Source organism: Cyprinus carpio, chromosome B16, assembly GCF_018340385.1.
Source record: "Cyprinus carpio isolate SPL01 chromosome B16, ASM1834038v1, whole genome shotgun sequence".
In the NCBI taxonomy this organism is placed as follows: Eukaryota; Metazoa; Chordata; class Actinopteri; order Cypriniformes; family Cyprinidae; genus Cyprinus; species Cyprinus carpio.
In genome coordinates, this window is record NC_056612.1 from 5,778,866 (window position 1) to 5,805,673 (window position 26,808).

The 26,808-nt window shown below is 38.0% G+C and overlaps 1 protein-coding gene across 7 annotated transcripts; it reads right to left on the bottom strand.

The window, feature by feature from the left end:
* Positions 1–4,671: 4,671 nt before the first annotated feature.
* Positions 4,672–25,389, bottom strand: LOC109111104 (aryl hydrocarbon receptor nuclear translocator-like). 7 transcript variants are annotated; one of them, XM_042740447.1, is made up of 21 exons: positions 24,993–25,389; positions 23,879–23,966; positions 23,236–23,274; positions 23,099–23,146; positions 21,430–21,643; positions 19,321–19,534; positions 19,150–19,252; positions 18,870–18,935; positions 18,706–18,791; positions 18,536–18,612; positions 17,142–17,276; positions 15,092–15,166; positions 13,353–13,504; positions 12,314–12,418; positions 12,015–12,099; positions 10,111–10,150; positions 9,361–9,481; positions 6,677–6,857; positions 6,314–6,497; positions 6,086–6,231; positions 4,672–5,434 (listed from the first exon to the last, which is right to left on the bottom strand). In XM_042740447.1, the coding sequence occupies exons 1-21, from the start codon at positions 25,009–25,011 to the stop codon at positions 5,348–5,350; spliced, it is 2,265 nt and encodes a 754-aa protein (XP_042596381.1). In that variant the 5' UTR covers positions 25,012–25,389; the 3' UTR covers positions 4,672–5,347. The 7 variants fall into 7 exon arrangements, with proteins under 7 accessions (XP_042596381.1, XP_042596382.1, XP_042596380.1 ...); XM_042740448.1 differs by having other exon boundaries at positions 6,314–6,494; positions 19,150–19,255; XM_042740446.1 differs by having other exon boundaries at positions 19,150–19,255.
* Positions 25,390–26,808: the final 1,419 nt, after the last annotated feature.

Here is a 26,808-nt window from a genome sequence, read left to right on the forward strand (position 1 = left end):
ACTGGGATATTACTGGGATGATTACTTTAAAAAGCACTTAAGAACTTAAGAAAGCACTGCAAGAATTTATTCTAAATCCTCAACCCTACCCAATTCTTAAACTTAACAACTACTTTACTAAGTATTAATAAGCAGTAATTAGGAGTATATTGAGGCAATAGTTAATAGTTAGTTAATAGTGAGAATTGGACTCTAATCTAAAGTGTGAGCAGAATAATTTATAGTTTTCTATTATTCATTTGAAAAAATTAAAAGAACCGTTTCATGTCTATCCTAATATCATTAACTTGCCGAGGTTGATATAGGATTTCGAAAGTAATTAGTAATTAAATACTTTTTGGAGAGAGTTATTTGTATGGTAACTTAATTACACTGTTGAAGATGTAACTAGTAATTAATTACTTTTTTAGAGTAACTTACCCAACAGTGTGTGTGTGTGTGTGTGTGTGTGTGTGTGTGCATACTAACAATTAGCAATGTATGCAATAAAGTGCCCAGTCAACTATTTACCATATTTAATGACTGTATTTTAATTTGTATTAAATAAAAAAAAAATTAAAAAAAAACAGAAAAGACACCAACATACTGTTTATAGGATAAAACCACAATTTATTAACAATTTATTCATAAATAAATGCATGCACATTAACTAATTAAAATCTCTTTTGTAAGTCGTTTTGAAGTGTCTGCCAAATGCATAAATGTGATGTAGATATTTAAAAATAAAAATAATTATTCAGACCCTATTCAAAACATTTCAGATGTGCAGAATCAAACTATATCATGACATTGCGTAAAGCTCACATTTTGAACCTTGCCATGTGATCAGCTGTAAAAGTGTAACTGGATCCTTCCTGTGGTTTTTAGTTTCACAGCACTATAGTTAATACAGTTAAGACTCACTGAACCAAAAATAGAAGCCAGAATATTCAGTGAGACACAACATTTATTCTGTAGGACGCTCTGATCCAGCCGCATCAGATTCTCACATTCACACGCACTTTTGTTGATTTATTTGCACTCGAAGATTCCTGGAGGTAATGAGATCTCATAATGACACTCAGATCTCTTTTCCCGGATGAGTTCCAATGAAATCCAAGAGTCTCCACACAATGAGGGTTAGAGAAAGTGTAGCTGTGTTTCCGCCGGTGTTCTCTGAGTGTTTCCAGAAGCAGTTCTTCTACAATTCAATGGTTCTCCAGTGAACCCTCACCCCTCCACTTGCTCCTGCTCCTCCTGGTAGGTGGACACAGAGATGGAGCTGTATGGATCCAGAACCATCTGAGCACAGCGAACCATTGTAACCAACAGAAACAAGCACAGCACGGCCAAGAAGAAGAGAGCGAAGCCCAAATCCACGTCAACGTCCAGTCGAGGCATTGGAAGAGGCTGGTCCATGATTACTGAAGAACGGAGGAATCAACTCTGTTAGTGAGTCAAGGCTTCACTGAGTGACAAACACGTGACGTCCAAGACATGAGCTGGATTTGGTCATGGCACTGTCCAGATGTGACGTCTTCCCAGTTGTCAAAAGCAACCCTAGTCACCGATGTTGTGCTTCTGTCGGTGTAAAACAGCTCTGTATCAGGTGAGTCTCACACTCCGGCTCTCACGTGAAGCTCTGCTCTTCATCGGCTGAAATGCATGCACTTGACTCTGACCTCGAATTTTCCTTCCCAACCGATGAAAAACGAAGACGTTTGAAAGAAATCGCTTGATCCTGGCGCTGGTTCACCCTGCAGCCGTCGGTCAGGGATACACGTTCTCTTATCTCGGGTATTAGCATGTCTTCCTTTGGCCTGAGAGACATACACACCAACACTTGGCACCTGTGTCCACCATGAATAGTTAAACAGGTAACGATCAGGCCTTATATGGCTTAAACCCCCCCTTTAGGCTGCTTGAGAAACACTAGAGGCCACTTCATGTGTTAGCGGCGACGGCCGAGCTGAGGATGAGAACGCACTGACCGATGGATCAGGACACAGACTGATGAAGCTCAGATGGTGATGGAGCTGGAGACTGATCCATGAACTACACTCTTAAAAAGAGTTCCAAATGGGGATTGAAGAACCTTTTTTTGTTCCCCAAAGAAATATGAATCTTGATAGAACCTTAGTGTGAAGAACATTTCAATAATCTAAAGAATCTTTTCCCATTTTGAGGAATGGAATGTCTAAGGTTCTTCATGGAACCATCGATGCCAATAAAGAAGCGTTATTTTTAAGGGTGAATCAGCATTGCACTGAAAAAAATAAAAAATCAATTAAATTTACAAGAAAATTTTAATGTTAATTTGTTGCAATTAATTCATTTTAGCCACATTTAAATAAACAAATTTAGTTGACTAACTTTCAACATTTTTTATTTTCTTTAAATGTAGATCAAATAAATTGTTTCCAAACATTTACCCAAAATCATTTAATATAATTTTTTTCATTGTGTGGGACAAAACCTCTGACTGCTGATCGGTTTTGGGTGGCCTCTTGTCTAAAGTAATTTTTGTAAATCAAATCGTTTTAAAAAAAAAATTTTTCTTCAAATGTGACAGCCAAGATTTGTGTTGCTGCCAGTATAATAAGAGTCCAGTGCAGAACATTTGGGGCTGGGAAAATGTTTGCTCACCAAAGCCAAAAAATTATCTATTAAAAAATAAACAGCAATATTATGAAATATTTAAAACAGCTGTTTTCTATGTGTATATGTGTTAAACTGTAATTTATTTCTGTGATGCGCAGCTGTATTTTCAGCATCATTACTCCAGTCTTCAGTGTCACATGATCTTCAGAAATCATTCTGATATGATGATTTATTATCAGTCTTTTGGAGCCACAGATCTTAACGTTTGTAACATTATAAATGCCTTTCATGAGTTCACACTTACATATAATTATCTGAAGTATTATAATGCATATTTGGCGTGCTGTCCTGGGAAGGGTTTCGAGCTCGGGAACGGTCCGAACCTAGAGTACCCCCCAAAAAGCAATAGCTAAAGGACAGCCGCCAGACTAAGGACCCCCCAAAATAGCACTGAGATCTGGTGGGGGCGATATTTGGGAAGTCAGCTGGTTGGCAGACCGGAAAAGCCTACGTACTCCGGTGGGAGTGACTTCTGCATTTGGAAAGGTAGGCCCTACCGGCTGCTGGTATTGGACTACGTGATTTGGGGCGCCTGGTCGGGAGGACTCAAGCACCTCACACTGTTGGAACGGGTGAGCCCTACCGGCCGATGAGGGAGGAGCAGCGTGACTGAATAGCCCGACCAGGAGGGCCCGAGTTGCCTCGACTGGAATAGATCACAGTGTTGGCGTACGGGCCCTACTGGCTGATGAGGCCCTGCTAATCGGTGGGCAACCAGGGCAGATAACTGACCGAGAGGGCCCATGAAGCCTCCGACTGGAGATCAAGACTCAGGACGACGGACGTGTAGGTCCTCTCGGTTGAGCAGATAAACAGGCTTTGGGCCGTCCGACAAGAGGACTCTTGCAACATCCGACGGGAGATCAATACTCACAGCATCAGATGGATAAGACCTGCTTGTGTGCAGCAAGTATAGAAACCCGACCGGGAGTACTCTCGCCGACACCTGACGGGAGATCAATACTCACTGCATCAGACAGGTAAGCCTCGCCGGGCAGGGAGCGGGGAAAAGAAAACCCGACTGTGCGGCCTCTCGTGGCATCCAATGGGAGATCAGGACTCAGGACATCGAACAGGTAAGCCTCAACAGGTGGGGGGAAAAGATTTGAAATTTAGCTGAGAGAGCTTGGACGGCGTTTTGTAGGAGGTCGAGACTTTTAGCGTCGGACGGCCGAGCATCGCCATCCGTCAAACGGGAATGTGAAGTTAGGTGGCCGGAAAACTCTTGCCGATGTCTGATGGGAGCTCAATACTCAAGGCATTGAACAGGTAAGCCTCACCAATCGTGGAAAGGAAGAGGTAAGGTTCTCTGGTTGGCCGGAGAACCTAAAAGTCCCCAATATAGACCTCGTTGTCTAAATGGGAGAAGCTGAGTCTGATGTGTAATGGCAAAAGGTGCAAACTGAATGCTGATAAACCGTTAATGGATGGAGGTAAGTCAGCTGTATTTATCCCCTAGTGTTGATTAACTTGAGTGCGCTCCTCCTGTGCTAATTAGGTTAAGTATCTGACTCGCTCCTCCCGAACCTTGTTAATAAAACATCATTTATAGTCACTTTTGATCAATCTAATGCATTCTTGCTGAATACAAGTATTTCAGCTTTAATATATATATATATAATAAAAATACTGAACACAAACCCCTGATAAAATGTACATTTAAAAATTCAGTTGCATTTGGTTTTGTTATCTTGGATTATGAAGTGGCTAACTGAAAGGTAATGTACTGTACACTGGATATACAGTATTAATCAAAGAGTGTCCACAGTCCAAATAAACGTCCCAACAAAGATTTTTTTTGACAATAGCAATTTAATACAAAAAACAGTTTTTTTTTTAATATTTCATTTACATACATATACATTTATTTATTTATTTTTCTATGTTGTACACAAACTGCAGTTCAAAACTCTGTGAAAATATAGAAGAAAAAACACCAGAGCACTGACCCTTTCATATCCAAGAAAGAAGTGACACGAGCACTCGATTTAATGCACAGAAATACTGAAAAAAGACTCAGACACACCCACATTCAACAGCAAGCATCAAACATTTAATCAAAAAGCTTTCGATCTAAAGAAAACCCCGGCATTAACAGTTCGGGAATATTCTCTGTACAAGACTAATTCAGAATAATTCAGATTTCCAAATTAACACACGAAGAGATGAAGCATTAAAGGTTTCTTCTTATATATATATATTAAAACAAGACATTATGATAACAATAATTATGATAGAGATAAAAATGGCTTTGAAGGACACAGATCCTGCTCGTTATAGATTGATTATTATTCTGAGGCCAAACTCAAGAAGTCAATCCTCACACATTTCATCATTGGGTCAAAAGCAGTGCAATCGGTACACAATCACAGTCAGGGACAGTGTGTGTGTGTGTGTGTGTGTGTGTGTGTGTGTGGCCATCTCATAAATCAAAGCATGTGTGTGTACGGCAGACAGTGTGCGACCGCTAGTGCTCGAAGTGTGCATGATTTTAAAGTGAACACGTTTTAACGACGTCTGTCTGTCTGTCTGTGTGCTACTCTGTATCCTCACATTATGGCTTATAACTTCCATTCTCACAATGCATCAGTCTCACTCTTTTTCAGAGCCCTCTGTGCCTCAGTTCTGCCATCGATCTGGTTAAGAGAGTAAGAAATGGCGCGTGAGAGCTCAACAGGGAGTGAAGGAAGTGACCGGAAGCGGAACACTACTCGGGGAAAGGAGGAAACATGGGCATCTCAGCGAAATCATCGTTGCTGAAGCCGCCGGTTTGATCCAACATGGAGATCACATCCTGAAGAAGAGAAAGAGAGAGAGAGGATGTTAAAAGAATAAACCATAAAGAACGACAATTCAGTCAACGTTTGTGCCACAGAAGACCATATGCACATCATGACAGAATTTATACTCCTTTAAAGGAATGGTTCACCCAAAACTGAAAAATGTGCTCACTCTGAAGTCACCAAGATGTAGATTTTCTTCATCAGGTTTGGAGAAATGTAGCATTGCATCAGTGTCTCAGCAATGGATGCTCTGCAGTGAATGGGTGCCGTCAGAATGAGAGTCCAAACAGCTGATAAAAACATCACAATAATCCACAGCACTGAGGAAGTGTTATTATGGATTATAGACTCATATTTTAGTTAAAAGCGTCTCAATGCTGGATTTGTTTCATCTTTTGTCTTCTCCAGATGTTAACTGATGGACTGGAGTGCTGTGGATTACTTGTGGATTATTTTACTGTTTTATCAGCTGTTTGGACTCTCATTCTGACGGCACCCATTCACTGCAGAGCATCCATTGCTGAGACACTGATGCAATGCTACATTTCTCCAAACCTGATGAAGAAACAAACTCATCCTGATCTCGGATGGCTTGAGGGAGAGCACATTTTTGGCTATTCCTTTCAAAGTCAAGCATGATTGGTTGTGTCAGCTCCACTCACCTGAAACATCTCTGGCTGGTTGTTTCGAGGCTGCTGGTGTGTGTCTGCAGTGCCTTGTGTGTGTGGCTGAGTTTGCCACTGCTGCCAGCCTGACACTCCCTCTGCTGGCCTGGAGCTGAACTGCGCTCCCATCTGATTAATGTCACCTGAAGGAAAGAGCAGGAGCAGACCTGAGCACTGGATCCGGAAAACCTGCTCACTACTGAAAACATTCTTTACATTATTTACCGAATACATTAGTTGAAGGGTTGTTGTGGCTGGATATTTGTTGGTAATTTGATGTGTTGGCCATTGAAGCAGAAGCCCCGCCCATCTGGCCAAAGGAAGAGGAAGTGGAGGATGTAGGGGCGGAGCTGAAGCCTCCCATGTTAAACTGAGGTGACTGACTCTTCCCAACTTGACCTGCCATCTGCTGGACAAAGAGAGTACTTTTTATGCTACATTTATTCGATCAAAAATACAGTAAGATTTTTGCTGGGCAACTTTTTTGAACAATGCTGCTTGGGCACTTTTCCACTGAGAGTGAGTAACACATGTACATCTGGATATTTTCGTACATTGACACTCCCCCTCCAGACTTTAAATGTGTACCTGTGTGTTGAAGGGCGGTCGTGTGGCAGACCAGACTCCAGGAGGCGCTGTGGGGCCCGTCTGGGGCTGAATGGGGCTGTTGCTGCTGCCGCTGACTCCAGACGGTGTGCTCTGACGGGACATCTGCGCCAGCATCTGACCCGCTGAGTGAGGAACCATCTGCTGAGCCATTCCAGCTGACCTGAGACCAGACCACAGCCGGGAGTCAGGTCACGCCAAAACAACATTCAGCTGAAGTCAGAAGTTTACATACACCCGGCAGAATCTGCTCAATGTTAATCACTTCACCAAAATAAGAGGGGTCACACAAAATGCATGTTATTGTTAATTCAGTACTGCCCGGAATGAGATATTTCACATAAAAGATGTTCACATATAGGGGAAACCTCTATTTTTACCGCTCCAAAATGAATTTGCATTTTCATTCACACAAACATGAAAAGACCAACTAGTGGGCGGGAAATATGCTAATGTTTGATGTTGATGTCAACAAGAAACGGCTTGGGATTTGTTTTAAAAACGACTCATTTCAATGAATCAGAGTCAACTCTTTCTTTTGAGAGACAGTAACTTTATACTTTCACCTATTTCTCAAATGGTCCATTGACACTCCTGATTGAGATTGTAGATGGAGTGTTAATGGTCCATTTGAGAGATAGGTGGCAGTAATGCACTTATGAGTCTGCGATCTGCCATAAAGCAAGGAGAAGAAGATGATGATGCCTCAGGGGCCTGCTGCTGTGAAGCGTGTTCACAAGAGTTCTAACAGTTCGGACATTGCATGAATCAGAGGTAAAAAAAAAAATTATATAAATACTGTTCAGTTCGATCGTTTTGTGTCTTTACACATCAGTGTATCGTCACGAGCCGCAGGGTTTAATTTGGATTTTCTGTGCATGTTTTTTTCTCTCTCATAGATTTTGTTACCATCGCCATGCATTAAACGACTGAGAGACTGCAACGCCTGAAGCTAAAAATCTTCATTTGTGTTCTACTGAAGAAACAAAGTCACCTACATCTCGGATGTCCTGGGGGTAAGCAGATAAACATCTATTTTCATTTTTGGGTGAACTATCGCTTTAAAGAATCAAGGGGATGTAAATTTTTAAACAGGCTCGTTTTTATAAATTCAACTATTATTTTCTCTTGTGGACTATATGTGAACATCTTTTATGTGAAATATCTTATTCAGGTCAGTACTAAATTAACAATAACATGCATTTTGTGTGATCCCTCTTATTCTGGTAAAGTAGTTAAAGGAGTCATATGATGTGATTTCAAGTTTAACTTTCTCTTTGGAGTGTTACAAGCTCTTGGTGAATAAAGAAGATCTGTAAAGTTACAAAGACTAAAGTCTCAAATCCAAAGAGATATTCTTTATAAAATTAAGACCTCCACACCCTCCTTAAACACCTTGTTCTAACACACCCCACATCTCTACGTCACTATGTGGGAAGATATGTATAACGCCGCCCAGATGTTCACGCAAAGAAAAAAGGCGTGACTTTTATTCTCTCTGTAGCCGCAGCTGTCATGTTGTGGAGACGCTGTGTGTTTCGTTGAAGTGAAACTTTGTTTGTTCTTCCAAAAGAGAACACAACTAGAAATCAGTGGTTAAGTTGTATTTCAACACTGTTCCAGAACAGTCCAACCCAAATATTCAGATGTGTGCAGCACATTTAACGGAGGACTGTTTTCTGAAGCAGTAGCCTACAATGTGTCTGTGGCTCAAAGGCTGTTTTTATAAAGTGGGACAGTTCAAACTTAGCAAGGACAGTCTGGCGCTTCTGACTCACAGCCTGTAAGTATATATTTTATATTTAAATGATTTGTCACTGATGATTCAAACGAGAGTTTTAAACAGTGTAGAGTAGTGTTTGTTGTTTCTCTGATCACAAATGCAGACATGGTTTTATGTTTAGGCAGCACGATACGCAACGCGTAAAAACAGTACAAGTCATTATAATCAGTAATAATGTCCCCACTGGATGCAACAAATGCCTCGTTTGTAATGTGTTTTATTTGTTTTGTCTCGTCTAGTGATGTCCGGATCGCGAACGAATCTTTCTGTTTAACCGGATCCTCTCAGTGATCCTCTTGAACCAGTTCACCAAATCGAACTGAATCTTTTGAAATGATCCGCGTCACCAGTATCCAGTAAAATAAACCAATATCCCGAGTTATTCAGTTACTCCTAACAGTACATTGATTAAACTGCTAAAAGAGAACCGATGATGGGATGTGCTCGAGCGGAGCAGCTGGACTGAGTCTCGTGCTGCTGGGACACGCATCACAGTATGTGAGGGGTGTAACATTTCCGTCACACGCTTGAGGCATTAGACCAATCACAACACACTGGACAGCTAGCCAATCAGAGCACACCTTGCTTTTTTAGAACAATGAGCTTTGTAAAAATCTCATTTTTCAGAAGCCGCGGCATAGAGGAAAAACTATAATGTACATTATATGGAAAATAATGTGTTTTTTGAACCTTAACCTGCATAGACACATTTCATTACACCAAATACACAACATAATGTTCTTTTTAGCAACATCATATGACCCCTTTAACATTTAGCAGATTCTGCAGGGTGTATGTAAACTTTTGACTTCAGCTGTATATGACATACTATGAGATAAACATAAGGTGGGTGTGTGTGTGTGTGTGTGTGTGTGTGTGGCACCTGAAGGGCTCGCTGGGACGAGCGGAGCTGGGGAAAGATGCTGCTGGAGGGTAAAGCTGCTGTCCGCTGGAGGACATGGCCTTAGAGTCTGAGAGAGACGGACACCTGTCAATCACCCTGACTGTGAATTAGGCATTGGGCAATAGATCACTACCCAAAAAAAATCAATGGTATCAACAATAATCTTTGACATTTATCTGATGATCTAGTATGTGTTTGAATCAGCAGCACAGTTTCATCTACTACACACACTCAAGCACTTCACACACATTTCAGTTTCATACGAGAAAAGCTATTGTCAAATACAAACTGAAGTTTAAAGGTCTCTACAACAAACTGCCAAAAATAAAAGGTCTGTTTAATTACAAACTTAAGAAAATATTACAGAAACATGTTTCTACTGTACAACAAAAAGTCCTCTCAATAATGCTAATGTTAATAACACAGTGTAAAAAAACTTTATTATTATTATTATTATAAAAATACAATTAAACCAGGATTTTTTTTCATCCATGCTCTATACATTGTTTATACAAGTTCTTATGTGACAAAAAATACAAATGTAATAAAAAAATGCAATTTGCTGTAAATTATAAATTGTATCTTTTTGAAATGTTATTTTCATTGCATTTAAAAAAAATACTATATTTGTAATGTTTTATTTCATTAGAAACAAATTAATAAATATTGTGATAAATATCACAATCTGATAATATGGGAAAGAAAATACTTGATAGTAGTGAGTCTTACTGTGTTCAGGACTGACTACACTCGCCGTCTGCAGCGGACCCTGAGACAAACACAGACGGAGACACACAGACAGGATGATGATGATGATGATACTCATTCAACAGATCAAACTCAACAGAGCTCATCTGTGCTGAAGAAACTTCACAGGAAAAATGAGTTCTGTTATTAAAGTGAGACTAAAGAAACACTTCACATCACAAATTCATGTTTTGTAATCAGGTAACTCCTCACTCATTTTGACCGAGTTTATGTTTTTTTTTTTTTTTTTTTTTTTTTATTTTAAGGTGATATGGATCTGGTTCATATTAATATTTAACATTTTCTTCTTTTTAAACTAAATGTGTAGATTTTTACTGTTGAATATTTGCTTATACAAATGAGGGTGACATTGAGAAAAATATATATATATTTTTTTTTTACACTTTCACTGTTCTGGATCTAAAATGACTCACAACAGCTTATTATTTAGCAGTGTAAGAGGGGTAAATAAGACCTAAACAACAAAAATTAGCATTTCGGCGAAGCCAGTGTTATAACATTTCATTAAACAACAAAATTTACTAATTTACCAAACATGGCAAATTAGCGTGAGACAGGGCTGGACTGGGACAAAAAATTGGCCCTGGCATTTTTTGATCCAGGTCAGCCCACCACCACTTCGAGATATATATATATGTGTATATATATATATATATATATATAAAAGTTTTTGAACAGTTTTTAATGTTTTTTTTTTTTTTAATTCTCTTCTGCTCACCAAGCCTGCATTTATTTGATCCAAAATACAGCAAAATAAGTAAAATTGTGAAATATTTTTACTATTTAAAATAACTTTTTTCTTTTTGAATATATTTTAAAATGTAATTTATTTTTTTTATTTTTGAGTTTATTTTTTAGCATATTTTTTTTCATTACTCCAGTCACATGATCCTTCAGAAATCATTCAAATAATCTGATTTGCTGCTCAAAAAACATTTATTATTATTATTAAAGTGAAAACAGCCGAGTAGAATTTTTCAGGTTTCTTTGATGGATAGAATGTTCAGAAGAACAGCATTTATCAGATTTTTTTTTGTAACATTATAAATGTCTTTATCGTAACTTTTTATCAGTTTAAAGCATCCTTGCTAATTTTTATTTTATTTATACCCCCCCCATCCCCCCAAAATAAATAAATAAAATAAAAATTATACTGACTCCAATCTTTTGAATAGTTTATGTATAATGTTACAAAAGCTTTTTATTTCAGATAAATGCTGATCTTTGGATCTTTCTGTTGGGGAAAAACCCCTCTGCCTTCTAATAAAACCGCGCTCTTTTTTTAGCTGTACTTGTTTCTCTGCAAACAATGGAACCATAATTGAACACACAGCCATTTCAAGCACAAAATAGTTTTAAGACATGCTTTAGGTTTGGGCGTTAAATAATGGTGCAAATGCCCAGTATTTGACGAGGCGCACATGCGTTAGTAAAACACGTCGCAACCTTCTGTCGGCCCACCTTCGCAAATGCCAGTAATTTTCATGTAAATGCCAGTAATTTGACGAGCGCAAACGTTAGTGTGATTCATTTGAATACGCTCCTCCCATAAATTTTGCGTCTGAAAGGGAAATTCCTTTAAGTTCTAATTCATCACTGCGCGTCTTTTAGTAAAACCTGACAGTACTATTTTAAAGCCAAAAGATGGGTTGACCCTATTCTTCCCTATTATAGTGTATTCTTCTTGTTCATATTTTTTAGCATTATTTTTATTATAATTGTTTTAGGTGATGTTTTCTTTGTTTATTCTATGTTTATATTGAGATGATGTAAAGCACACTGGTCAAAGTGTTATTTTAATAGTGCTATGTAAATAGATCTGGCGTAGACATTGACAGCGCTGGGGTGAGGTGAGGTGTGTTTACCTGAGGGAGCGTGACCTGACTGGTCTCAAACGCTGCGTCTCGTCCCATCCCTTCGTCTAACTCGGCCTGCTGCTGCTGCATCTGCCTGCAGAAGAGCAAACCACACTGATGTGAGCGCGGCCCTACAGTCGTGACCCTCAGACCCACCACCGCCAACCTACAGCTATCTCAGCTGACAGCTACCCACGGGAAGAGAGCATGCTGCAAACCCACCACCGACCGACCGACAGCAGCAGACGGCACGAAAGAGGCTCACCCGAGAGACACAAAGAGCCAGTGCAGCACTGGTCTGCTCTCACCTGGCTGTGACCTGCCCCGGGCTGGGGGTGGAGGGGCAGTTAGGACTGCCCTGCCCCAGTGAAGGGGAAGAGAGGGGGGACAGGGACTCCTGATTCATCCCTCTACTGTCACACAAACCGCAGGGATTGGTGGAGAGAAAGCGGTCAGATTAAACTGAATCAACACGCTCACCCTCTCAGACACACACAGCTCTAAACTCTAAACTGACCCCAAAAATCTAAAAGAAACTAACATCATATTATGTTTGCATAAAAAAAAAGCCAATTTTGGAGGGCATTTGGATATTTTGAATTGTGAGCAATCAGCATATTTTACCTAAAGTCTCATCAACATAATGTGTCCAGATGTTTATTTAAAATTGTATGTAATTTTGATTCACATGACTGTGATGCAATGACTTTACACAAACAGAAGTTTGGAATCTAATGCATCCTTGATGAATAAATTAATACTTTATTCATCAAGGATGCATTAAATTGATCAAAATTGACTTATAATGTTACGAATTTCAAATAAATGCTGTTCTTTTGAGCTTTCTATTTATCAAGGAATGCTGAATAATAAAATGCATCACGGTTTCTCAAAAAATATTTAGCAGCACAACTGTTTTCATCATTGATGATAATCAGAAATCAGCAAAAATGTCATATTTCACAATGTCACGATACAATTATCAGCTTCTTAATTTATATATTCGTCTTCTTTTCTATAGAACTTCCTCTTTTTATTAATATTTTGGGGTGAAATAAGTCCCACACATTTTCGTGACACACACACAAACTGAATTACATTTGATTACCTCCACAGGAATTAACCTTTGATCATAAAAGCATATGATACGCTGCATAAAGTCATATTAGATTACACAACACTGAGGCTTAAACAGTCTGAGAGTATTAAACAGTGGCCCCAAGAAGTCTTTCATTACTGAAGTGCAATGTCAGCAGCAGTAACCTGCATTAGAAAACAAAATATCAAAGCAAACAGGTTTTTGCTGTGAGGTCAGTATGTGATCTTGTGATGCAGTTCAGTACTAACTTGACATTGGCGTTGGTGCAGATGATGTACTCGATCTCCTCAGAGAAAGGGTTCTGGAAGGTGAACGAGCTCGTTCTCATCCAGATCCACTCGTGGGATTTAGAGCGGAACCGGAACATCACCGAGAGCACCTGGCCTCGCAGTTTCACCACCTGCATCAGGGGTCAGAGGTCATTAATCCATCACACTGTCATGAGAACAGGCCCAGATCCACATCCTGATCAAATGAACAACACAGGCTGCCATGATCACAGGTGCACTGGGGCTAAAAACTGGACCGTCATTTACATTATAATAGTCTTTCCAGGTGTATATGGCAATTTGTAAATAATATTTTTACATAGAGAGACAATTGCTTGACAAGAGTTTTTTGTGTGTGTGTGTGTGTGTTTATGATGATGAAAAATACAAAGAACTGTAATATTTGAAATATATAAAGTAGCAATTTAGAATAGGTGTTTCCTATGCAAATATATAGTACAAATAATTTATTTCTGTGATGCACAGCTGTATTTTCAGCATCATTACTCCAGTCTTCAGTGTCACATGATCTTCAGAAATCATGAAAATATGATGATTTGCTGCTCAAGAAACATTTCTGATTATTATCAATGTTGAAAACAGTTGTGCTGCACAATATTTTTGTGAAAAATGTGATGCATCACCATTCAGTCTGGAGTAAGATAAAAAAAATATATATATATATATTATTCAACAAGGTTGCATTAAACTGACTTAAGTAAATCTATACTTATTACAAATGATTTATATATATGTATCTCGAAATCTCGAAAAAGTGTCAGTTTCCAAAAAAATATTAAGAAACAAAAACAGTTTAAGTATTATTAATAATAATAAGAACCATTATGAATAACTGAGGACAAATAATAATTGAAGATAATTGAGCAGTAAATCAGCATATTACAATGATTTCTGGAGTAATGATGCTGAAAATTCAGCTTTGATCACAGAAATAAATTACAGTTTAACATTAAACAATTAAAACATCTTTAATAGAAAATAGACCTTTCCTAATCACAGCACCTGAAAGCAAAAGTCTTGTGTTCTAGAGTAAGTTTGAGAATTAGATTCTTACAGTTTTTTGAAACATTTTCTTAGTCACGTGAAATTACGAAAGAAATGTAACCATAATACAAACATTCACTGTTATCTTCCGCCTACGTTAACGAGGCAAATCATGTAAACGGCATTCAAATCTGAGACATTCGAACAGGCCAGTAGTAGTTTGCATCCCTGACTATTTATGTCTATTGTTTAAAATTTTTTGTAAACAGTAGGCAAATAGTGAACATATAAACATCTTACCTCAGCTCGCATTCAAATGCTCAGCTTAGCTTCTGTGAACAGTTAATCCTGCCTTCTACGATTTGATTGGCTAAAACATTTTGATATTGACAAGCGCTTCTGAGCCGCAGCACTGAGCCAGAGCGCGCTAAATTAATTTAGTTTGACTTAAGACCTAAAATTCCCGGTGCTCCAGATGGCCGGTCCGCCTATTACATGTTAATGTGACAATTTACCTGGCAACCACCATATTGTGATGATTGCTACATTTAAATTTATTAAACATTGGTGTTATATTGTTATTGCTGTCATTTTATGAAGGCAAAAAGACCCAAAAGGACTATTTCAAGTCATGGATGCTACATAAAATGTTATGAAATACATTTTTCTCACAATAACTTTGGTAACGGTGTGATGTAAAAGCACATACACACCTGCTGAAAGCTGTCTCGCAGTAAGCCCTGTTCTTCTGGATGTGCAAACTCCAGAACGTTCTTCCCCAGTAACTCCTGTCACACAACAACACAAAAGATGGAAAACACTGCATGACCAGTGATGCACACAAATGAATAAAGAAGTAAAGTTTTAATTTAGCTGAGAATTTTTTTTTTAAGATCAATTAATCAAATGTATTTAATAATCAGTACTCAAATAAAACTGATTAAATGTATAAACATTTAAATTGTAATCATATAAAAGTTTCATGTAAACATTTAAATGGTGACCGTAATAAAACCCTTTTTTTTAATGATCTCATGGTTTATTTAAACATACATTAAATAATGAAGACTACAGGTTAAGTAAAGTATAATGATGTGTAATGCAGTGCATGTACTTATCAAAATGCTCCTCTAGTTATTGTTTATTTCAACACCTTCTGATGTTCAATCATGTTTATTTTGAGCTGTAACTAGTAGTAAAGAGGAACAGATGATCGGTTCATGTGCCACAGCGATCTCACATTACACATCATCAAAACCACATTTATTGTTTGATTTTTTGTAATGAAATTGAAAGACTTTGAACGATCAGATTTTGTTTTACATCAAAAGTAACTAAACGTACTTTAATTACTGCATGGTAAGAGCACTACAGATAGGGATGCACCGAAACCACTTTTTTCAGACCTGGCTGATACAGAGTACCAATACCTGTATTTTCACTGCATGTGGAATTAAAAAAAAAATACTGGGTACCGAAACTGAAAGAATGTGTATAATATTAGTTGGCTTAGTTCATTTAGCAAATAGATATTTCCTTCAGTTATATACTCACTAAATTATGCCCATTAAAATGTATTTTACAAGCTTTTGTTAGCCTATAAATCTTGTAACAGTGATGAACATATTTTCTGAAACTTAAGTCACTGATCTATATAATATAGATTAGGCCTGCCCTCGACTAAAGATTCTTCTGGTTGAGTAGAAGTCATTCATTTTAAGCACAAGTCAACTAATCGCACGTTTATTAATAAACCATTTAAATCAATATAATGAGCCTACATAGCCTAATAAGCGCTAGAGAACATGCATGTGTAAGGGAAAAACAGTAAGGAGACTGCATTAACATTTTAATAAAGTATTGATAAACTAGTGCTTTCTTTGTTTTCAGCTTCAGAGATGAAGTTGGCGACACTGACTCGTCATCTCCACAGTAGTGATGCACCTATATGCATGTTTCATACGGATTACATAATCTGAGAATATCTGTTTTACATTTGACTTGGTTCATTTGATATTAGACATTTATGTTTTCATATCAGTAAGGCAAGTAGGCTATACGCAGAGTTTCAGAGTTTTGTGCTCAAGTTCACAGATAACGAGACGCAGAAAGCGCATCCTGTTTGCTTTCTTTATTTTACAAAAGCACAAAGTTTTGTTGTTATTGTAAGTGCACACAAATAAACAAAGAGTCTTTACAGTCTGTAGAGTCTGTGTGACCAGAAATGAGGGAGTATTTTAAGAGCACCGGCGCCTCCATCTGTCTGCAGTGAGATACCGTTCAACTTCCACACAGACACTTAAACAGCGCACATTTCTCCAGTTAACACCAGATTGAGCGGCCATGTAAAGTCGCTGCTACTTACATATTTCAGATGATAAGCCATATTTGAGGTTGATGAATGACAGACAAGTGTTTGTCCTGCATGATGTACTGTATTACCACAAAGACCAGCCGTTAACGATCTGTCCGTCATGGACTTTGCCTGTGGATTTTTTTTTCTGTGACTAAGCGACTAATACAATTTTGGTCTACCAAGCTTCTTCTGATTGACTAACGGTTGTTTGACTATTAGGGGGCAGCCTGCTGCGACTTATATTCCAAAGCGACTCATATAATGCAGACTGAAACCAAAATAATGATGCACGACAGTGGAGCTCATCAGCTATAATCAACTAATGCAGAGCCAACTTAACATCTTGCTCTTCAGAAATGATCTCCTTTAGCCTGAGATCCAGCCTGACTCGGGCATTTGAGGCCTACCTGAGGCTGGTAGCCGATCATCGCCTGACAGCGGTGATCCACAAAGGTGTAGAGACCCTGACAGTTGTGGCGGGAAATAAATTCCACTGGAACGCTGATGTTATTTATGTTTGTGTCGCTCGGGCAACATGTGACCTGCATGACAACAGAGGATCTTAAAGAGACAGTTCACCCAAAAACAAACATTCTGTCATCAATTACTCATTCTAAACATGCTGTTCCATTCCTGTATGACCGCTGTTCATTTCTGAAACTCGCATGAGAGATTTCTCTTCCCCCTTAAAAGTCTACACAACCAAAACTTTTATGATACATAAAGTTCATGGACTGAGAGGTTTAGTCCAGGCTTGCTGAGGAGGCACAATCACTTTATATGATGAACAGATCTGATTTATACACACAAGAACAAACCTCATTGGTTCTCACGTGACCAACAAGCACATGTGAGCTTTCGTCTACCATATATGATGAGCTCTGTGAATGTGCGTTGATCAAAGTTTATATGTAAATAAAGAAAATGTCAATTACATGTAAATGTAAATTCAATCTGTTTACAATATAAAGCAATCACTCTCTTCAGGAGACTTGGATTATACGGCTTGATTAATATGGATTACTTTTACAATCTCTTCGTGAATTTTTTAAAATTGTCAGAGTTTTGGTGGAATGGACTTTCAATGCAGAGACAGAAATCTCTCATGTTTCATTAAAAGTATCTTCAATTGTGTTTCAAAGATGAACAAAAGTCGTACAGGTTTGGAATGACTGAAAGAAAACTGGAACGGTTTATTGAAAAACTGAGCGTTTTGTGTTTTTTGTTGAGTATCATATTTGATCTGTAAGGCTTTTAAGGCTTATATAGTATGATATATAGTGAAAATATTGATGAAAAAGCTCATTTTTATTCAGAGGCCCAAAAAGAGCTAAATTTGGTGCAATTAGAGTATAGCAGATACTTATACAAAAGGGTCGTCACTCTATATCTGCCATTAATGTCTTAGTAAGATGATATTTAAATAATCAAAACATAATTCAATGCAACATGATGATTGAGAGATAAACAAATAAACATTCCTCAAAAGCCTAATGATCATATGTGACACAATTTTATTACACCTTTACATAGTTGGTCATAAATGAGATATTTAAAGAATAACAGTTGAGCATTATATTTTCATTCATTCACCCTAATGTCTTTCTGTGTAAATGGAACATGTTCAGTAGAATGTCGATGTTGCTCTTTTTACAAATGATTAAAGGCATAGAGCAGACATGAACTTGCCCTTTTAGAAAAATATGAGATTGCATGATGACAGAATTGCGCAAACTATTCCTTTGAATTTGACACAAATCTAATTCACTGAAAAGTGAAATAAAATGGAAGGGGAAAGTACCTGTAGCCTTCCAATGGCGACTAAACAGAAACGATTTCCCTGATTATTATCGGCCTCCTCTTCAGAAAGAGTCACTCCTGAGAGGGAAGATAAAGGGACAGTATGCGTCAGACTGGACAGCGGGGAATTCAGCTCCGCTCTCTGTGAACAATAGACACTTCCTGTGCTACCTGCAGGAGGCCAGGACTTGATGAAGCCTGTGCAGTGCACGACTGCATACTGCGGCTCGCCCTCCTTAGGAGGACCCAGTCCATTCCTGCAGAAGAAGAGATGGCCTTCATCAGCGTCTGTTTAAAGACTGAGATATGTATATACAGAGAAAGAGCTGCCGTACCTGTTTCTGCTTCTCAGGAAGTTGAGTCTGTTCATGGACACCGGCTCTACTGGACACACTCCACATCTGGACACACACATTACAATCCACATAATGTAGCATGTGAAATATTTCACAATATAGTTTATACTGCAAACATGATTGAAGACTTTTAATACTTTTTCTGAAAAAGGCTATTATGGTTTATATAGTCTGATATAGTGAGAATATGAAAGAACAAAAAGCTCAATTTTATTTACGGACCCAAACTGAGCAAAAATATTATCTTCCTGTTCCTCACCTCATCCTGCAGATGAAGGAGCGGCGTGCACCCATACTCATCCTCACAGAGGCCTGCCCACCCTCTTTCTTCACCGTGCCTGTCTTCATGTCCAACATCCGGCCTACTGTCAGAAAAGAGGAAGATGAGTTAAACAGAAAGAGTCGATAAGCGATAAGAGTAGTTTCTCACCGCCGTTGTTGTTCTCGCTGGTGGAGAGCTGCTCTCGGAGTTTCTCTGTGTCGTCTGGATGGAGCTGGTCATACAGAGATGATCCCAGCCAATCCGACTGAGCCTGGTTCAGAACGGGTGTGACCGAGTCCGACACATAAACCACACGGCCGGTCTCACACGACACCACGAAGAGAAAACCATCAGCCGCCTCCAGAACCAGGTGCTTCAGCTCCTGCACAGACAGAGAGAGATAAGAGCATATTTAGAGATGATGTTTAAGACAAATTTTTAGATGAAAGTGTTAACTGAATTAAATTGTGAAAATGATTCAGTTCTGGTTTATATAAAAAAAAAAAAAAAAAAAAAAAAAATGGCACCTGCTTCAAATTCACACATATATTTTTAAAGGAGTCATCGGATGCCCATTTTCCTCAAGTTGATATGATTCTTTAGGGTCTTAATGAAAAGTCTATAACATACTTTGGTTAAAATTATTCAATGGTAGTGTAAAACAACTCCCTTTTTACCCTGTCAAAAACAGCTCTGTTCACAGCGAGCCGTTTCGGTGCATGTCTCTTTAAATGCTAATGAGCTGTGCTGACTCCGCCCCTCTTTTCCATGGGGTGACGAGCCGTTCTCATGAGACTGTTTACTTTAGCCTCATTTAGCCACAAAACTTACTAACCAGCACATTATTAAGAAAGGCCATTTGCAAAGATTCATTAAAAAAAAAAACTCAATTTAAGTTGTGAACAAGGGATGTCAACTTTTAATTGATGATCGATTAATTGTTGATAAGAGATGCAATCGATTAAAGCTATCGATGGTCGATTAAGCAGTTTAATTCTGGGCTGCATGCGGCTCATGCGCGAAACACTTGTGAGTGGCTGTGAGTGACGGTGACGGTATATAAATGCATCATCATTCATTCATAAACGTCTGCGCTGCGTAGCCCAAAGGAGTCGCACGAATTTGTTCCGCTTTCGGTTTGTTTGTCTAATGTAGCTCTTGTTAATGATGTCATTAAGGCTGTTCATTCCATTTCTGGAACCTTTCTTTGACCGAATGTGCGTTACAATGATGTCACGGGATGCGTCTAAGCCCAAAATTTTCGGATATTCTGCGGCAATTACAAAAATTTGTTTGCAATAAATTCAGAGAACACAGAATCACAAAATCCTGCAGGGAAGACACCGCAAAGATGCCAAAGGTAATAATCATAATAGTCATGCACACTTTTTTTATTTACCAGGGTTATTATGATTAACTAAAGCTTAAAAAAAAAAAACTTAAAATAAAATAAACTTAAACTTAAAATAAATGTTACTGAAAAAAAAAGCTAATTTATTTTATGACAGCTACTTTGCCAAAACAACATTTTCCATGTTCGTTTTGTAAAAGTACTAAAATAACTAAAAAACTAAAGCAAATAAAAAATTTATAAATTATATTAAACTAACTAATACTAAACCAATAAAATTATTATTATTTTAATTTGATAATAAAATATTAATTTTAAATTGAAGTGAGAAAATATAATATGAAAATATTATTTTTTTATTTGTATATATATATATATATATATATAAAAATGAATAAAGTAAATTAATTAAAGAGCTTACATTTAAGGATTTAAGACAAGTTTGACTTTAGGAAAAAATTAAAGACTTAATTTTTTTTTTTTTTTGATTTAAATAAAGTTATTATTATTTATTTTCTGGGAAACAAAATATCTTTAACTTTTCTTCTGATTTTCTTAGAAGGATAGTTCGCCCAAAAATGTAAAAATTCTGTCATCATTTACTCACATTTACTGAACATAAGAGGAAGAATGTTGTTAACCAAACAGTTTCTGTTCCCAATCGACTTCCAAGGTTTTTTTTTTTTTCATACTATGGAAGTCAATAGAGACTGACAGCTGTTACCAACCCCCTTCAAAACATCTTCTCAGTTCAGCAGAAGAAAAAAACTCTTGAGAGTCAGTAAATAATCAGAGAATTTCTATTTTAAGTAAGAAAATCAGAAGATAACAGTAGTACTCCTGACAATGTTTGATGAATCTGGGCCCTGGTTTATGTGCGATGTGGAATAAATACCTTTCTGTGATCAGTGCAGTTGATATCTGACCTGGTCTGTGAGGAAGGAGGGTTTATATGCTCCATCGGTGCTGCTGCTGCCGCTTCCTCGGAGAGACTTCATGTGTGACACAGCCATGCGCAGGATGGTGAGCTTGTCTGGTTTGCGTGCCAGAGCGCTGCAGGTGGGCACCATGTCTGACAGCTCGGTGATGTACGCGGTCATCTTATTCCTCCGCCTGCGCTCGATCTCGCTGTGATTCTCCCTGCGGTCAGGAGGGCATGAGAGATGCATGCAATCATGGGGAGAAGAGAGCCACAGAGAGAAGGTCGAGGGAAAGCAACAAGGGAGGAGGAAGAAAGAGAGATGGATGAATAAGCAAATAAAGACTGCATCCATGTGCTCATCAAATGAGACCACACTCATCTCTCCATGACAAAACAAATGTGTATGAACGAGCTCATGAGAGCTGAAAGAAAAGCCTCTTCAATCGGCCTGAGAAGAGAAGAGAGGGACAGAAGAAATGCTCAAAAGAAACAAAGTGTAATAAAGTGTAAGACAACGACTCTCAGAATGAAATACTGCACAGTGTATACTGAGTACTATTTTCAATGCATAATATGTCCAGCAGTTCTTCTCCGTCTGTTCAAAGTTCAGTCATCAATGGCAGTTCAAAGGTGCAAACAGCTTGTGCACAGTTTCTGAGTTTTTTCAACCCACAAACACAACATTTTGGCCAGATTTTGTTCAAAATGAACCTGTTTGTTCTTTGATTCTGCTTGAAATATCTCAGGGACTTAAAGCAAGACACTACATGTGAACAGGCTAAAATCATCATACAAGGCAAAAATCACTGATTAATCACAGCGCACACAATGTTTCGCATTTTAAGTACAAACTAAGCGTCATCGAATTAAATGTGCAATAATTTGCTAAAATTTTACAGCAAAGAAATCTGAAAACTGGATGAAGCCAGGTTCAAAATTATTGGAAAAAATTGGATTTCTCTCCATAAATACTGTTTACAGCCATAATTATTATATATATATATGAGAAGAGTGTATTTGCAAAAACAGATAAATGTTTTTGTCATTTTCAAAAATCAAGATTTTTTTATTATGCTATCATGTTTTTTTTTGTGTTAGTTAGCTGTATTTTGTTGTTGTTGTTGTTATTTATAAACCCAATCAAATAACCCAACTGCACTTTGATTGAGATTAACTGAAATGCACAATGAAAAAAACATGATTTTTGAAAATATTGTTGAAAACAGTTATCTGTTTTTGCAAATGAACTCTTCATATGTTTATATGTTTTAAAAAAAACGATGTTTAGCCTGTCCAGTCTTGCCTTAAATGTGTTCAAACAGCACTAAGCTACTTTTTATCCTCACATGAACTCGTTATATTTTATGCTTAATTCAGGCAGTCGCATTCAGTAATCATCTCGGAAATAAACAGGTACAGTGCATTTTTTTAAGCATTCGATTTAGTGTAACGTTTTCTTTGGCAGTCCGATTAAATAATAAATGAAGACAGAGATATTGTTTAAAATACATTTAAAAAGCACTGGCTGATGTAGCAATGCTGGCTGAATCAAATGCATGAGTTTGGGTCTGTTCATCCAAACAATGGAGGACGGGAAGCGTGCCATAATGAGGCCAGCGCACTTGAGAACTCACAGAAGATCAGATCTGTACTTGTACTACATCAATCAATACCTGGCAAATCTCTCCTTGTCATTCGATCCGCCTCCGTCATCCTCACACCTGAGAAAACAAACATCCGGTGATGAACACCGTCCTGAGACAGCCAGCTCGGCACAGTTCAAGCCCTCGAGTCACACACCACGACTGACCTGAACAATTTGCTTTCCTCCTCGTCGTCGTAGTCCGAGCTGGAAACCAGGGAAACACACATTAGTCAGTAATATTGCACAACGGCCGAGACGACGCTCAAACATTCCCGCAAGTGTCCACCCACTCGAGAGACAGAACAAACAGAGCCAATCACATCAACCACCGACACTCCATAAACAAGCACACTACTGCTGGCCAAAACCAGAGCGGCATTCCCGTGAATCCGCCTCAGAACAGTGTGAATGCTGCAAAACGCTTCACTTCTCAAACTGAAAGAGTGTCACTATTCAGTTCAAGTCAGGTCAAGAAATAATATTACTGTCTTCTAAACCACTGCCCATGTGATTCCACTTTATAGAATAATCAGTCCACAAAACAGATTTCCTTCTGAGCTCCACAGAACACCGTTCGACAGCTGAGCACTGCCAGAAGTGCTTTAATAAAGATTTCTGCTTTTATATCTGTGGTGTAGACGGCTCAGACAGACTTCGTCTTTTAATGTTTAAACTTCTGTGTTAATCTCAGTTGGCAGCTGGTTCTTCCTAATTGTTTTATATTATTATGACTCTTTTTGTGGCACTCTTCGAGATCTTCTTTAAAATGTAAAGTGCTTTATACGTGAAACGTATTATTATCACTTACGTGGCTTGTCGTTTGTTGTTGGCCTTTGGCACAACGGCGGCACTGTTAGCATGAGATCCAGCTGCTGCGGCCAGTGACTCAGACATGTCTGAAACACACACACACACACACACACACACACACACACACACACACACACACACACACAATCAAACACTCATAACAACAACTGCACAGAATATTTTTATAGAAAACTGGTGAAGATAATTAACTCCTCATAAGACACTTTTATCCAAAGCGACTTAAGTGCACTCAGGCTATCAATTTTTACCTATCATGTGCTCCCGGGGAATCGAACCCACAACCTTGCGCTTGTTAACACAATGCTCTACCACTTGAGCTACAGGAGCACTATTGCTACAACTGCACAGAATATTATGCACAGTGTAGCTTTGCATTAAATTAATTTATTACATTCTTTATTTCATTTTTATTATATTGTAACTGCAGCACAGAAGCAGTGTTAAGTCTCTGGGGTATATTTGTAGCAATAGACAACAATACATTGTATGGGTCAAAATTATGCATTTTTCTTTTATGCCAAAAATCATTAGGATATTAAGTAAAGATCATGTTCCATGAAGATATTTAGTAAATTTCCTACCTTAAATATATCAAAACTTAATTTTTGATTAGTAATATGCATTGCTAAGAACTTCATTTGAACAACTTTAAAGATGATTTTCTCAATATTTAGATTTTTTTGCACTCTTTCAGATTCCAGATTTTCAAATAGTTGTATCTCAGACAAATATTGAGCTATCATAACAAACCATACATCACTGGAGAGCTGATTCTTCAGTTTGTGTATAGCTCTCAGTGTGACGGACTGGTTCTGTGTCAGGGTCACACGTGTGAGTGTTGTTTAGGGCCTCGGAGAGGAGCACAAGGGTCAGATCAGACTGTCACCGCTCCTGCTGCTCTTGGCTCATAAAAACAAACCCTTTTTCTCACGACAAACGCAAATGTTTTTACTCCGTGAGCTTCTGTTACAGGCTAAATCACAACAGTCAGGCTAACAGCTGCTCCAGCTAACCAACACAGCCGCTTATAATGAGCGAAATCAACACAAATCAGACGTTTAAGAGGAAAACGGTCGGTTCTTATACGATACCTGCATTGGCTGATGTCATATCTGACAGGTAAAGGTGTTCGCGAACGAGCGAACTCACACAAAACAACTTTCCCAGCTGAGGAGAGAGATCTCCTGCTATACCGCTCGCTGCTGTTTTACTCCGTCCAAGTCTCGAAAAAGTACTTTAAAACAGATGTCATGACTTCAAACCGAGTGGCATTTTCGCCGCGGGTCCGAACGGGCGGGTTTGCCGATGTTTTATAGAGGTTTTTGTTGTTGTTGTTGTTGTTTTCCTGTTCTTTGACTTTTCCCGTTTAAAAATCTCCCCGATCCAAGATGGCGCCCGCAATCTTTCAGTCAGCAGCAGAAGCGCGTCAGAGGAGGAAACTAGAGGCTCCACGCGGATCAGACGCGCCACTCTCCTCCACAGAACACACGAGGAAGAGAGGAGAGTCGGTCTCGCGGAACATTTAAAGTGTTTTATTGATTATTATTTTGTTAATATTATTTTAAAGCAATGACTTAAATGACTATAAATTATCCGATAAAGTACGTAAAGTACAACTTACATAACAATATACATTTAACGTATATATATAATTATTATTATTATTATTATTATTATTATTATTATTATTATTATTTTAATGAATACAATTTAATATTCCTGAGGTAATTCCAGTATTGAATACTGGATTGGTTAGATTTATATGTTTATGTGGTTTTGTAATAAGGTACCAAACCCTTTGAAATGTATTGTTTTTCCGGAAAGCTATTATTATTTTATTTTTCATGCAAGTTATATCTGTCATCTGTCGTAGGGAGGGACCGGAGATCAGATAAGAACGCTGCTGAAACAACCGTATTGATTATTATTTTATTTTTCATGATGACTTCGATGTAAAGGTTACCTCCTAATTATTATTTGAAGGTGTAAATTTTTCATTTGAGTTATTTATTTATTTATTTTTTAATGATGTTTGTTAACTTTTTATTTATTTGTTAAATGTGTAAATGTATGTAAAAAGTTCCACGTTTTTTTTTTTTGTGTATTTATTTTTTGTGATTTTTATTTTTTTTATTTTTTTTTTTTTTATTGAACATTTTTTTTTTATTGTGTTTGTTTGTTGTCTTGTGTTTGTGTTGAATGTGAATAATTCAATTAAAAAAACAAAAAGACGCGAGGCAAATTAACATATTTTAAATAATATAAGAGCTTGCATTAAAAGGTAAAAATGATCACTCATACTTCATAAGTAGGTCTTTGTTCGCTTAACCAATCGGAGTAGCCTTTGGAGATCACGTGACTCGACGCGGAAGCGTCTCTCGAGTGGCATTCCTTGCGTTCATTCAAATTGTGTTGCATTCCGCTTCCAAGCGTCCCTACGCAGTGTTCACTGTTCCCTACACACTGCGCAGGTGACATCTGCAGAAGTGCACTACGCTTGGACAGTCATTGTTAAAGTCACAAACACATCTAGAGACGACAGATTTGAAGAAGAATTAGCATACTCAGAAGAGTAGGCTACTTATGACGGGAGATACTGAAGTGCGCGCGGAGTGTGTGTTTAACTGCATGTTGTGTGCAAATAGATGAAGGTTAGAGTGAAGATTAAGTGGAACTTACGTGCATCTTTATATGTAATTTCACAATGCCTTCTATTATTGTCTCTGAATGTGGTTAAAGGGTTACTGAATGCACTGATCAGCGTTTCAAATAAACTAAAACACTTCAATGCCATTTCTACTTAAACGTGTATGTCATGTCAAGTAATTGCACATTTGTAATGAAGTTGCAATTTGGTCAAGTTAAAATAATAATCGAGTACTAGTGCTTTAGTAGATTAGTCAACAC